This window comes from Micropterus dolomieu, linkage group LG17 (assembly GCF_021292245.1).
Source record: "Micropterus dolomieu isolate WLL.071019.BEF.003 ecotype Adirondacks linkage group LG17, ASM2129224v1, whole genome shotgun sequence".
NCBI lineage: Eukaryota > Metazoa > Chordata > Actinopteri > Centrarchiformes > Centrarchidae > Micropterus > Micropterus dolomieu.
This window is the reverse complement of record NC_060166.1, coordinates 31,366,488-31,382,174: the sequence shown is the minus strand read 5'-3', so window position 1 is coordinate 31,382,174 and position 15,687 is coordinate 31,366,488. Positions and strand designations below refer to the sequence as shown.

The window sequence follows — 15,687 nt, the reverse complement described above, 5'->3', positions numbered from 1 at the left end:
GTTGCTATGGCAAAGATGTCAGCTAGAAGCACAAACCAGAACTGGAGCAAATTCAAAACACCACAGAATAGTTGATGAATTTATCCAAAATTGACCCAGAATCCCACATCTCCAACAGAATTTTAAACTTGGTGATCGAATAAGGCTTTATTGACTTCTCTCCTAACATTTTTGTCAACACATTTTTCTGACCACTTTTGCCTTTTTAATCAAAGACATTTATTTCAGAACAGACAGTTGTATATCTTTTGTATTGCTGTATTGCCTATACAAGCCTTGAAAGTGCTCCGACACTTTAAACAGCGGATCATCTTAAACCTTCTATGCAGATAATAAATTGAGCTTTACTTCCACAACCCTGGACAATCATAATAACTCATCCTATTTTGCCACCTATGGCATATGACACTTGGCAGGTTTTCACTGGAGCCATCCTCAGACATTACCTCTGTAGGGGGAAAATCCCCATGAAGTCAATTCACTCTTCTAAACCAGCGGCATTTTCAATGACTATTTCATTTTTTAAATACCTATGAGTAAGAAAAGGCAGAGAAACGCATTTTTTAAAATACTGGCAAATGCAAGACCACTTTACAAAAGTGCTGAGAAACAACAAAGTTTCCTGCATGGCTCTGTTGTAGGGGCCAGTGCAGCGGCTTAGCTCAGCTCAGAGAAGTGACAGCTCAGCAGAAAGCCTGGGAGAGAGACAGAGAGAGGGACCTCTGTGCCAAGTTTGCACACTCGCACATTTCTCTTCTTAGAAACTATAAACCATTTACAAGACATAAACACAAGGGCCCTAACACCAGATGTCATACAGGAGAGCAAAAAGATCCACAACGCACACTGACCTCCCAGCAGTCTGCCTGAGGAAGAGATTTCCTGGTGTAAGCAGAGAGAAGGCATTTCTAAATGACCGGCCATAATTGGCCCATGACAACAGAGGCTGGCCTGTGTAATGAACACACCCCTTCAGGTGCTGAAGTCCAGACTCCACCTCTCAGAGGGAGAGTAACAGCAAGTGAGTGTTGACATATGGACAGCCGCCTGTTTGTAAAGCAAACCTAGTAAAAACAAATACAGTCTAACACAACAGCCCTACAATCAATCCTACCTTCATGTAGTTTATAAAGTTCAGTTATTGTTGAAACTGTTTTCAACAGGTGCTGATTCAACTTTATGGAACTTTTGGAAGTATGTGGTTGCTGTTGGATTGTATTGTGTTTTACTGAGAAATACTTTATACAGAGTTTATACAGAGAGTAGAATAAATAGTTTTGCCATGGTATGCTTTCAGTGTTTTTGAAGCTCCTGTGTAATATAACAGTCTCTGTGGTTTGCAGATTTCTTCCACTCCTGCATTCTTGTTCTTGCCCCTAAAATCCACTGACTTCAGCTATGGCGCGTTACGGCTGTGCCGCGGTTGCTGCAGGTAATTGCGGCCATTATAGTCAATGATTGTGAGTCCACCAGACGCAGAGCGTCCCAGACGCAGGCAGTAAATTTTCACCTGTGGAAAACTCCCGATAGTAAAACCACAATAAACATAGTTAAAACAGACAAAAGAAATAATTTAACTATGTAGCCTACTTAATCAGAAGTAGAAGCACAAAAAACAAGCACTAATGACCAAATCAACAAAATCTAAACGTAGCAATATGCAAAATAAGCAAAATCCAACAGGCAAAACGCTCTGATTCTGAAATGCTCCTTTTGGAATACACAGCCTGAAGTTGACGGAACGAAACGGGGTCACGGGGAGCTGTGAAAAAGGTAGCAGAAGCATAAAAAGGACAAATTAATAACAAGTAAATAACGCTCAGCTGCTGAAATGCTTCCTAGATGCTTCCAGTGGACTTTGACACCGGGCTAGGCACGCGCCGTAGCCAGAGTCAGTGGATTGCTGGCGTTACACTGTTTGTCTCCTTTTGGCAACAAATGCTATTATTAAATAATAAATAATCATTAGAATAGGAAACGGACATTTCTTTGCCATTCTTTATCAGAGGACCAGTTTTAAATATGTTAAGGAGGGATAAGAAGCAGCCACAATGAACTGGTAGATGCAGAGCTGCAGGTGACAGGCATTTAGGCTTGTGCAATTTGTGCCAACTAGAAAACCTTCAACACTTCATCAAGGTAAGTAAATCTTTCATTATGTTGGCGGCTGTGGCTTAGAGGTAGAGCGGGTCGGCCACTAATCAGAAGATCAGCGGTTCGACCCCAGGCTCCTCTAGTCCACATGTCGAAGTGTCCATGGGCAAGATACTGAACTCCATAGGTGTGAGTGTGTATGTTTGATTAGTTTCTTTGAACTGACACGGTAGCTTCTGCCATCAGTGTGTGATTGGGGTGAATGTAAATCGCCCTGAGTGGTCGAAAGACTAGAAAAGGCATGCTATATAAGTACAGTCCCTTTATTATTTATTATGCTACCGTTTAATTGAACATGACTCGCACCATGTTCATATCACTGGTTCTTATCACATTTGCTCACTTCACATGTATCCCAATCATACAGACAAATGCCATTCTTGAACTACAATGGCCATAATTTATTTATTACTTACTAGATAATTGGTATTGTGGTTGACAGAGCTGACCTGAAGTAAATAGAGATGAAAAATGTGACCTGATGTTGTGTTATTATATTGTATTGTATTTGTATGCAATAGATAGGCTACATTTACTATTTTAGTTTTTTCACGAAAACAGCAATAATGTCTTAAATTTGAACTGTCTCAGAAACTCAAAGATCAACATGATCCACGTTGGCACAGGTTTGGATTAGATATTAAAACAAATACACATTTCCCAAAACATCGGAACCCTCTAGTCACTTTCTGGCTGGAAACTTCTTTTAACTACTAATGCCAGATAGTCTTGTAATTTATTACTTTCTGTTGGTAGAAAAATCATTGGGAATATACTGCATTAGTCTACCTTCCAATAAACTTCATTGAACAAGACCAATAGTCTGTAGGCCTCTTGTAAAAAAATCAAAAGGGCAAAGAGCTTTGAAGGCCCTCTCAGTGCACCTAGCCAGCAGACTGACAGGCAGTGAGTCATTTCCCTACCTAATAACACACAACAGGCTGTGTGAGGACATAAATCTCAATTCAGGGAGCATGGGAGAGTTTAGCCTGAATGAAGGCAGTCACACTGGCTCAGCCCTCATTGATTTCAGATTACAATATCATTTGAGTGGGAATTCAAAGAGTGTACTGTTAACTCCACTCACTTTTAAGACTAATAAATCATGCCGTGCTTATGCCAGGTGCCACCGTGCACCTGTGTGATGACTGATTAATGCAACTCCAGTTAGTGCCACTAATGCTGACTAACAAGAAATCTGATGAATCACATTATCATTGAATATGCCATTGTTTGTCCATTTAGAATGAAAAGCTTTGTGTGTACCGACTTGGAGAGTGTAGGGAAAAAGAAGACCAGCAGAAAGCATAGGGTGAGGGAGGTAGGATGAGGGAGCCACACACATCTAAGAGAGAGAGAAAGGGAGAGAAGAGACGCAGGGTGGAGATGGGGGGAGGGGGGGGGGGGGGGGGGGAACACCCACTCTTTTACATCAGACTGACGCACGAGTGCTGACAGAGATCAGATAGAAAAGGCCACATCCCCCCTCCCCTCCCCGAGTCAACTGAAGCATTGGTTGTGCTGACGTGGCCGTGGAGTGCCAGCCTTCCCGAGGAAGCAGCCACGGGAAAAACATCAGTCCTCCTCCACAGAACGGCAGGCTGCCACTGAGCCAAGAATAGCCACAAACAAACTGCCCGTTCTGGCAGTGTAAACAGAGGCTAGGCTACACTTTGGGAACACCATCATCTCCTGTCAACATCACATAACCTGCCTTCACCTCTCTGCCTCCTGAGGCAGGCTGACAGGATCAATTGGTGCGGTGTGTCTAAGTCGAGACGGGGCTGGAGGTTACTGAAGGGAGATGGGGATAATTGTTCAGGTTGGGTGAAAAAGCAGAGGGAGAGACTTATCAAAAGCCAGTTACATGGCCACACACATGCATGCACTTACAGAGATACGCAAGGGTGGTGAGGCCACATTAAGCACCCACCTGTTTCCTCTCGTCTGAAAATGGATCGAGATCATTAGAAAACAAACTCAAGTGGGACTTCATGCAGATCTTTTAAGGCTTTCTGCAAACAGAGGAAACTTGGCAGACGTGGCTCTGAAATAACAGCAACAATCCAAGCAAACTGTCAGGTTTAATCAGATATACAAATGAACCCTCAATTAGATACGAAGAATAAAAAGAAGCAGAGACGGCAAGCTAGAGGCTGGCTAGGTTAAGAGATGGGAGACAAAAATCATGAAAGGCACACAGACAGAGGGCACAAGAGTGAGACAGGTTAAGACAGAGACAGAGCAGTTTCATAAAGGGGCTCTCAATAAGCTCTCAATGGCAACATGATGAACTGTGAGCCTATAAAGATGGAGCAGGCTTGATTATTAATTAGAACTAATAAATTGTCTCCATCCACCAATAGAGGAGAAAGGGGATAGGTAAGGGAAGGCAAACAGACTAACTGACAGAGGTTAATAATTACAGCTAAGCAAGGGAACAAGGCTAAGTACTGAACTGCCAATAAAACAAAAAAGTTAAAACTAATCTTAAATTTTAGCGATGACACTGTGTCAAGTGGTTCTCTTTTCGCATGACATTTTCACGCAGGATAGGTATTCCATATGGGGGTTGTACCTACAATAAGCGTAACATTGTATTAGCAGAAATCATATATGTGTATGCTCGTCCTCTTCCTTGCTACTTCTCTAAAACATGCCAGTCAGCATCCAACCACCACCAATTCAGGCATATAGAGGAGGGAGCAAGTGGAAAAAGAGGAAAAGGACATTCTGTGTTGATCTATGTGCAAACCAGAGTCTGAGGGAGGATGCTGTAAAATAAAACAATTTAATAAGAATAGCCTTTTTTATGTTAGTAAACTTTGTCTGAATTCATGATATTTTAAGGCATTCACATGCTTCTTGCAACACCACCAGCATGAATGATGTTTACAGGAGAGGGAATCAGTAACCTTTGTGCTTGTGTTTATTACAGAACATCACACTGCTGCTGCTGCTGCTGCTGCTCTCAGCCAGACAAATTCAGTACGAGAAGGGCCATGACCACAGGGGCTGGATTTAAATAATGAATTATTTGGCTCAGTTCGGGACATTAACATTCTATTCTAAAACCACCGTCTCCTCCTCTAACAAGAAGCTAACCTCACAAACCCAGCAGTGACATTGATCATTTCAAAGTAAATAACATAAACAGCTGATTGGACATGCAATTGCCCTTCTCCAGTCATCCCAAACCTGACAAAACTTAGAAGAAAAACAAAAAGGTTTTGTTGGACACCCTCCTTCTTATCATCTTCTATCATCCTCTTTACCTTTTATCCTCCCCGTTGGTATCAACGCAGCAATGGGAGAATGAGTCACAAGCTCAGTCATTCTTAGAGCTACACACTGCGGAAGCGGTGAATGAACTGCGCCTGTGTGTGCGTCCGCACGCATATGTTTGTGTACATGTACTCGGAGTTAGGTAAGGGAGGGGTGTGGGTGTATAAAAATAATGTGCTTATGTGTCTGATGTTTGCGGTCCAATTATGTGAACCATATGTGAAGAGTTTTGTTTGGGAGAGGGTGCTTGGGGTGAGGAAACACACAACCACCCCACAATTGTGTGCATGGGTTTTAATCTTAATGGATACGAACGTGCAAGCCCATGCAATTTTATATGCTGTGTATTCACTGTTATAATAATGGACTGACCACTGGAAGCACAATACCTGCCCCCTACTGCAAGCCCATACTTTGATGATGGTTTTATGTCCTTGCTGACCGCTCACCAGCCACAATGGAAGGTTTTGAATAAATAGAGGTATGGAAAATGAGGAAAGATAGGAGGACAGACAGACACCCCATTTCTGTTCTCCAAATAAGGAAAAATGCATGTTAATGCAAAGCTAGCTGAGGTAGTCTGGCTCGCATTGTGTTTTATCTTCCGTACAACGTGCTGGCATCCATACACAACATAACATTGCCTACAGATATTTATTTTTAGCTAACTGAAGGAAACGTGCCTCTAATGACTGATTATGCTATTCTGTGCCATGAAAGCATGTCATGGCACAGTCCTGGCTGCTCGGTTTCAGGCAGAGGTGACATGACAGTCTCAGGTCCCTCTGACAGAAAATAGACTAATCACATCTGCAGTACCATCAGGAATGCGATGAGGTGTTTCAAAGCAATGGCATCAGAGATAAGGGACAAGAAGACAGATGGGTTGACTGACCAACCAGTATCTAACAGAGAGAAAAGGCAGACAAGCTACAAAATGACCCAGGTGTATGCATGCACATACCAATGTGCGCGTGCGCACACACACACACACACACACACACACACACACACACACTCTTTAGCTCCCTGTCGAGATGCCTGAATGGCTGTCTTGGCTTTTGTAGGAGAAGACACATCTCTATCAGGCTCACTAAGCCTGATGGAACTAGACGATGCTTTCAGCCAACAACCAGAGAATGAATCATCCAAAGTGATGTGAATCACTGGCAGGCAAAGTCCGATAAAGAAGTGGATCTAATCAACCCAGTGGTCTTGATGTCGACTTGCCTCATCAGTGACCAAGCTTATCAGGTGGTCTATCACTTGGTGCCAGTAATACAGCCTTCAGATCTACAGTGGCAGACGCTGCAAAAAGGCGAACTATGGAGCGCTGGAGGTCTCAGTGGAAGCTAAGAGGGCTTGTCCACTCGCATACAGAACTCCCCTTATAGCAAGGAGGATGGCGGGATGGAAGATGCCAAATGGCCTCTCTAATTAGCCTCCCTTGCTAAAGGCCTCTCCTCCAAGGCAGATATCAAAAAAGGCAAATGCCTTCTATAAACTGCTTTTAACAAGATTGTCTGTTCATATTAAGCAGCCTAACATGCGCTAACACGACGCAATTACGCACACCCAGCTGCTAAAATTACATGATTGAATACTCGACTGTTGTTGGATGGAGCAAATCCTGAAAAATGTGTGTAAATTAGATCATCCTGGCTTTGTAACTGTGTCATGCTGTCCCTGTCAATACATACTAGGGTTAAAGGTGAAAGTATGAATATGCACAACAGACACTTAAGTGAATAGGGATAGTCTGTCGTTGTGAACACACAACAAACAAAATCAACCAACAAACCAACCAACCACATGCGCATGTGTGCATGGATGCCCGCACGCACACTCTTCCTCCCTCGTTGCACCGCAAGCGGTGAGTCATCCCTCTATTCACGTCACCGAGAGATGAGTGCACCCTGTGACAGGCCAGTTAGTAGCAGTCACACTGATCTATGTGGCACCTCTCAGCTCTTTGTTTCGCCTCTGATGGAGAGACTATGTATGCTCGCTCCCTATTAGGAAGGTTTACTCAGCTCGTAATGGGGGGCCGGTGTGGGAGCTCAGTCAGACAGGAGTAGGGAGAAGTGCCCCTGCTTGAGCAAACTGTATGATGGCTTCTTGCCTTGGCAGCATCTCTTTATTTCACCGCTTTTGCTCCTTTGTCATCTAAACCTGGATGCCTGATGCCTATTGCACATGCCTATTGTCCCATTGTTACTCATATTCATCACAAGGCATAGTCAAAAGCTACAGATGAGATATACCACTGTCAACAGTGAGATAATAAGCACTGGTCTATACATGGGTCATTAAATATATGCTAAAATGTGGAACGCCTGCCTGCTGTGGTTACTAAGGGTAGCAAACATTATTCATTCACTAACCTTTATCATGCCATCATCCTTTTTTTCTGTATTAAATCAAATTAACCATTTAAGAGAAAAAAAAAAAAAAAAAGAGTGGCCTGTAAACATGGAGGGATGTCTGTGGAGCAAGCCATAAACAAAGCAAATCATTTTCAGATCTATGTTTTCCCAGGCAACTACATTTTATCATAATCGTTTACAATTATGGACCCACAGCTCTACCTCCTACAACTACTCCTCCAGCTGTCTTCCGTTCACAATGTCAGCAATGTGTTGGAGCCAGACTTCATTGTTGTTGTCACAAAGCCAGCGCAATCATCAACAATTGAGGAGAAGGAAATGACAAATAGGAATGTGTAACACATCTTCCTCAAACATCGCCTTTCTGCCCTATCTCCTCTGCCAACACACTGTAATTATACCATATGCCTATTTTACATTATGACAGTCGTGCACAGCCCATTTTATCATCTGTCAAATTAGCAGGAAGAATAGCATGCCAAATGACATACAGGTAGCAAAGCCGATGAGGGGATAAAAATGACTAGGAGTTTATGTAACACAGGAGTTTTTTATGGGTAAAAAGCAGGGGTGACACATGCTGTACTACAGGAAGTGTTGTCATAAAAACATCAATACAAATTAAGTTGATGCTTTTATATGCAAAAAGTACATTTTCTGGAAGAAAGTTTGTGCGTCTGTTCTTAATTGGTCAGCTTCCATGTGTACTGCCTATTTTTCATCATGTTAGGATACATATTTCATTTAACTAGTTTTTGTTTAGTTACAGAGAGATTTCCAGCCAACCCGGCCTGTTTCGGGCCAATTACAACCGTTTATCTAGTAGATGAGAGCAACACATCTGGTTGCTTTGTCCATGCCTCATGCCCCCGCCCCTTTTTGGGTGACATCAGCCCCTAGGTCGGGTAGTTTTGTTTTTGCCAATAATGTCACTGAAATCACAATTTGGAACATGAAGATGGAGACTTATCATAAAACTGTGAGGTGTTAAATTCATTATGTACATAATCTGCCAACTAAAATGTATTTCTGACAAAATCCATGACATTATGTTTAGTTCACTACGTCGCTATCATCACATTGACTTCAAACCTTTAAGTCAATTTGACAGTGATTCATTAGCACCGTCAATGACTAGCTAAGTTGCTGCAATTGCACTGCAGGGGTTTGCGAATAGGCTGGTGAAGGTGTTTTGCTTAGTACCAACAGTATGTTTCAACAAAACAGAGGGGGAAAAAACAGCTTGCTGCAGTCAGTGCTAGCGAGCTAGCTTTAGTTAACTTAAGCCTTTTGATATAGGCTAACATTAGGCTTTTGTTGATAAGAAAGATGAGTTTTCTGTATTTCGGACAGGATTTGGTAAAAGTAAATTTACCAACTGGCTCCGCTGGTCACCTTTCATAGTTCTGATTGGTTTTAGGTCAATCCAATTGCATCCAAAGTCATTTTGGTTTGCGCCCATTGATATAGTCCATTGGAAATAAAAAATGAGAGGCGATGCCGGACCACATTTGTTAAACACCTACATGAAACCCTAAGGGAACTGCAAGATCCCTTAGCAATCTCATGATAAGATGAGAATTTTCTATGTCTCAACACTGGATTTTAAAAAGTCTCTTGATTTGTCATAATTATCTACACGTACAGGCAGAGAGATTCTAAGCTCATTTGATTTCGTTTTACCTCCTTCAAAAAATGTTTATGTACATTTGAATAAATCAACCACACACAAATGTACAGTAAAAAACCCTGCCTGTGTTTGTGCTCTTGAAAAAGTGCAAATTCATCACGTTTTCTTTAAGCACAATCTCCTTGTAAGAGTGTTTATTTTTACAGGTGACCAAATTAAATACTCAAAACCACTGAATCCAAACAAATGTCTTTTTGAGAAAGTAACTAAATTAATTATTTGAGTTTCTGTTTTACCTACGTGAAGAGTTATATTATACAAGAAGAACCATTTATTGCACTGAACATCACCTGAGCCACTCGATATTAGGAAGGTTTTATTATTAAGATATTCACTTCAACTATATTGCTCAGTCCTCGATATTTTCCATATTTGCTGTATAAATTAATTTAGACAAGTCTCTTGGCTTTCCATAGACATCAGGGTATAAGAAGACTATTAAGTACTAAGGTCTATTAAATGATTTATACATTTCCTGAAGCAGAATTACACTGAAAGGATATGCATAACAACAGAACAGCTTTCTTACCTGTGATACACTGAAATTGACCATCCTCTCGTCGAATAGTGAAGGCCTCACCTGGGTTTACCTGCACCAGGATTACCTGTGGCAAAACAAAGCAACATTTCATTGGACTAATCTAATCTTTGTTAACTTTCAGGCTTGTTGTATAGGGAACAGTTTTTTTAAATTATTTTGTTATTTATTAAAACCGAAGCCCCATTTGTACATTGACAATTTTACACGGTGGCATTTGTGTAAGCAGAAGCTACAGTTGAGTTTTAGTAAAAGCAGCAATGTTTCTGTGTAAAGCACGCAGCGATCTCATACCATGTCAACATGGATACAGGCAGAGGAAGGTCCAAGCAAAAGAAATAACACAGCATCAGTAAGAACAAAGAAAAAGTCTTCTATGGGACACATGCTCCAGCCTGTTTCACTTCAGATAGGTCACCTTTAACTTTCAATCACCCCCAGCAGTTGTTTTCAGGACAAAAACCCATGAATCAACAAAATCAACAGGAGAAATTAACCGAGAGCAAGATTGACAATCTATGGGGCTGAGGTGGCAGCAAGTCTTTCTCCAATGTGGTCCTCAATTTAGCTGGGGGGATAAACAATCTTCATTTTCAACAGAATATTTTTTTTAAACGGGAGATTTAAATGAGAACAGCAATGACCACTGACATACCTGGACAAATCAAGCCATCAATAGTACACTTTTTGTGTGTGAAAGGGGGTAGGGGGTGTTGATTGTAACAGACACAATCAATACACAAGCTCATGTTCTACATCAACTTTCACTGTCAATTTCAAGAGATATCATCCATAGAATGTAGGATTGTTTGTAAGAGGCAGTATAGTATAATAAATACAGCTTTGAGTTTACAAATCAAATATGTATTTTCAGTTCATATTTAGTCAGACAAACCATATTAAAGACTTAAGAGTTGGTGGATGACTTTAATGAAGCAATAACTGGAACAAGACGACAAGCAGACAAATATCAATAAAAACCATTGTCTCTGCAAAAAGGCATAAGAACAGCTAGGCCTAATCGTGGATAACAAATAAACTCAATACTCAATGAAACTTTCACAACAATATATTTAAATAGCTGCTCATTTTGTATATCAATAAAAAATGGTTGAATTTAATTGATAACTACTAAAAGTATGTGTTAATATATGTAAATTTACTTTTGTGTCAGTGTCATATTTAATAAATGAAAAAGTAAATATGACATAAAAACAATAACCTGTACATTCCAGGAACATTCAACAGATGTTGCCTACAGATGAATTAATATTAATATATTATATAAAAAAATAATGAGTAATTTATCTGACGCTTTTATCCAAAGCAACTTACAATTGCTATATATGTCAAAGGTCACATGCCTCTGGAGCAACTAGGGCTTAAGTGTCTTGCTCAGGGACACGTTGGTGGATGTCACAGTGGGAACTGAACCCGGGTCTCTCACACGAAAGATATATCCACTTCACTATCCCACACATAAACTATGAAAATTGAAACAGGAAGCAAAGGAAGTGATTTATTATTTAAACCCATTTTTGACATAGTAAAAAAGTAACAATTAGCCTCTGTCTAAAAATATTGTGTCAATATTGTAAATTAAAATGCTCAGAAATTGTGACTTTTATCAAACTGTTTCTCCCAATACCAAAAAAAGGTTTTAAGGCTTTACATACATTTTTAATGTTTAACCATAAACCTAACAATTTTAAACTGTTAATATTGCATACCATTTATTGATTTCATCATGGCTGTTGGAAATGTCAGGTACACACTGCTACCCTGAGTCATGCTGTTTCTGTCATTACAAAAGAATTAAGCGTCAGAACAAAAAAAGGTGCATTTTGTCCAAGGAAAAAACTTTTAAAACCATTTCAATGTTTCTGACAATCTCACTCCACTTTGACAGCAGCCAAATAAAACAAAAATGATTAAAAGAACTGAAGATTAACCATCTGTATTTCATTCACTTAATCAACAGGTCCGATTGTAATAAAATCCCTGAAACCCCTCACAACGACTCATCTCAATTTCATCATTAACATATTCTTATAAACTCCAAAACAACACATATAACTAGGTTTTTGTTGCCCGGCAATGTGTGTGGGCGCTAGTTACCTCACTCTTGTGGAAGTCGCTGTCATAGAATCTACACTCCCCTGGCAGAGGGCTTTGGCTATGGTTCTCTTCAAGCACAGAAATCATCAGCACCTCCATCTCTGACACTGCTCCCATTCATGTGCTCAGCACGGAGAGGAAAGAGCCCTTTGACTGCCACACACAGAAGCTCATATGTTCATACACACCCACATAGGCAGCGTCAGCAGCAAGTGTAGATTGGGGGGGGGGGGGGGGGGGGGGGGGGGGGGGGGGGGGGGGGGGTATGGGCTTGTGGGGTAGGTGGGGGAGGCTGGGAGGTGCAGGGCCAAGGGAGGTCTACCTTTTCAAATGTAATCCACAACACTGGAAGTTACATTTGACATCAATACTGATTGACATTCATTGCACGTTCATAAAATCAAAAGAAAGGAAAGTATGCTTGCAAAAGATCTGACTGCTACTTACTGTTGCCCGCATTGCTTTTTCTCATTCAGGCGTCGCTATTCACGCTGTCACAAAGAAAGGAAAAGATGCTCCAGGGTCTATCAGACCCTCCACCACTTCACCCAACCCTCATGAGAAATCATATGACCTGCAATGCTAACACATCTGGCTGGGCTAATCCTTTACACCCTCCACTTCCATCAACTCCTGCACAAAATACAGGAAGAAACTGGCGAGAGGTAAAGAGTGCAGCAGGAGCTATGTAGGCGGATGGGGCTTAGTCTCTTCCGCTCGTTGTAGCCTTCACAGAAAGCGTGGCGTGAATCTCATGTTTGCTTAGCCTGGTTCAGCCTCATCTGCTCCATAGCGGCACTCTCTGCAGCAGGCGGCTTGTTCACTCTTGCCTCTGGCTTCAGTGCAGCCTCCCTACCGTCATGTATCCACAGCAACCCCTTCAACAAATAAGCCACAGCGATGTCCGCGCCAAACCTTCAGAGAAGGGATTGAAACCTTATCAGCAGTGGCCACTCTCCGGAAAGGGAGGCGGATCAACCCAAGAAAACATGACCAAATTAGAGAAGGACTGGATGATGCCTCAGTTTGCTATTCAGTTTCCTCCTTGACTGTGTGCCAGCTCAGTTAATGCCTGTTCTGCTCCTTAATTTGGTTAATTTAAATAGTATTCCATCAGGGTGTGATAATAGCGCAGCTGAGCTGACAAAGGTATAAAGGTTCCACAGTGTGGGGAGTCCTTTGTTCTGCCTTTTTTCACAACAACAACAATGGCGTGAGGGAGCCGAGCGACCCACGCAGCTTCTGAGGCTGACATATACGACTACGCTACAGTCCCTCTCCCTCCCTCTCTTCTCTCCCTCCCCCTCATACTCTCTCTGGCTCTCTCTCCCATTCATAGAGCAACATGCCATACACCCTCTCTTAATACTCCGATCGATGTGAGAGGAGATGAGGTGGTGGGAGATCAATTGCAGAGCTCCAGCGCTGGCGACAATTATACCCTCGAGTTCTCTACCGTCTTCAGAGATCACAAAGCAGCACACTGACAGTCAAAACAGAGACCCTATTTGTATAGCGACACAATAAACAGAGCTTGCAAGTATTTACTGCTTCAGTAACATCTGTCCTCATTCATTCAACATGGATCATTCCTTAAAGCGACAGTGCTGATCACTTGATCAGCATGTGCCAAGTTAAAAGACACTCTGCGTCACTGATACTGCTGCGCAAGGAGTGCACCTATGACACATTCCACAAAATTAACTTCTATGGTTCGTTTAAAAAAGATGAATTTAAATTCTTGCAGCAGTGATCAAGGTCCATGTACAATAGGCTTATGAAGTGAAATCACTTTAGGAAAATATGGAAGAAGAATACTAAGAAAAAAGAAACAAAACATTTTAGAACACACAGGCATAAGGGGTTACAATTTCAAATTGATCAAATTAACCATCTATATGGCCATTTTACTGAGAACCTGTACAATCAAGGAGTTTGGGATGTTAATTCAAGATAGTGCCCCCTTTAGGCTATTTAAGTAAATTTTTATATACATTTGAAATACATGTTGCAGTAAACCAAACAAACCAAAGTTTTAGATTTGCTGCTTTTCTGTGTTTTTTTGCAGGGCAAATAACATATAAATTATGGACAAATGCTATCTAATTTGATAGTGATTAAAAACCACAGCAAACCCTTAGTAACTAAACTCCTGAGATTCTATTTATTGAACTATAGACGGTTAAGAACAACTAGATCAACACAATAAACCCTAAACATTTAACTCACAACCAAACCACGCACAACCAAAACAAGCACATTTTGTGTTCCTTGTTACAATTCCCCACATATATACTTATACAATAACAGAGACTGATATTACAGAACAATTTGTATGAAATTCAGCCAAAATATTATATAAAATAAAATATATATAAAGTTACAACTGCATAATATTGTGCTGTTGTGTGATATGATTAGTGTTTTTGGGTTTAGAATATAGACAGATTATTAAGATATTTAGAGGAATTTACAAAGCTGCTGTTGATACACTCAAGCTCTACCAAAGCCAAGCCAATAGAATGAATGTATCAATGACTAGCGGATATCAGAAACCATCTGAATGATGACTTGAAAGCAGACAGACTCTGAAACAGTGCTAGGATACTGCAAAGGTTACTTTTCACACAGATGACTAAGCACAGTAATGTGCAATGGTTTCCTGGTCACATTCACAACAGGCCTACTTTTATTTTATTTTTTTACATGGAAGAAACCATGCATTAAGATAACAGGAACAAAGGAAATCCCATACACAGCCACAAATACATATAACAGTATGTCTGAAGGTTAAACAATATATGTTGTTCCGATCATTGTAAAGATGTCCATGTACGCAAAGAGAGTGTGGATCAATTAGCACACACCGTCACACAGGTGGCCACTGTTGTTTTTTATTACCCCAGAGAATGGGCTTGCTCTGGGTGATGCTCACGGCTGTTAGCTCTGACGTTTCTCAGCCACTAGTGACTCAGTGCAGGTTTCTCACTATTTGTTCCTCTTAATTGTTTACTGTGCGTTGATGTGACATAGCAGCTGGGTGGACAGGAAACGAGAGCCAAATGACACAGGGAAAATCCTGCCAGTGATGGAACTAGCCAGGAACTAACCCAGTCTCCCTGCAGCTGATGGCATACGCTTACGTGTGCAATTATAATTCAAGGCAATCCTCCACCTTCCAGGATCCCTTGGAAACGTTGCATGACAGGAGAGTAGGATAGAAACAGACAGGGGGAAAAAATCTTTCCAAGTGGTGTTCATGCTGTAGCAAGTCTTTGTAAATATTAGTTATCCTCTTAGCAATATGTCACAGAGGAGATACAGAGAACAAAATAGTATCAAAGCACACAGTCAACCATACACATCCATGTATTATCTGAAACCTGAGCCACACCTTATTTTCCACCAGCTTTCTGTTAACTATGTTAATTCGCTTTTTTGTTTCCACTCACTATCTCAGCATATTTCTATTAACAGCACAACCTACACCAACTATTACTGACTAATGAAGACTT

General features: G+C 41.0%; 1 protein-coding gene across 1 annotated transcript in view; it reads right to left on the bottom strand.

Moving 5' to 3' along the window:
• The window catches only part of fndc3a (fibronectin type III domain containing 3A), a 54,196-nt gene that overhangs the window by 27,242 nt on the left and 11,267 nt on the right, over positions 1-15,687 (bottom strand). Inside the window, exon 3 of the mRNA XM_046073429.1 lies at positions 10,046-10,121. Within this exon, the coding sequence (XP_045929385.1) occupies positions 10,046-10,121 (76 nt within the window). The remainder of the gene's footprint in view (positions 1-10,045; positions 10,122-15,687) is intronic.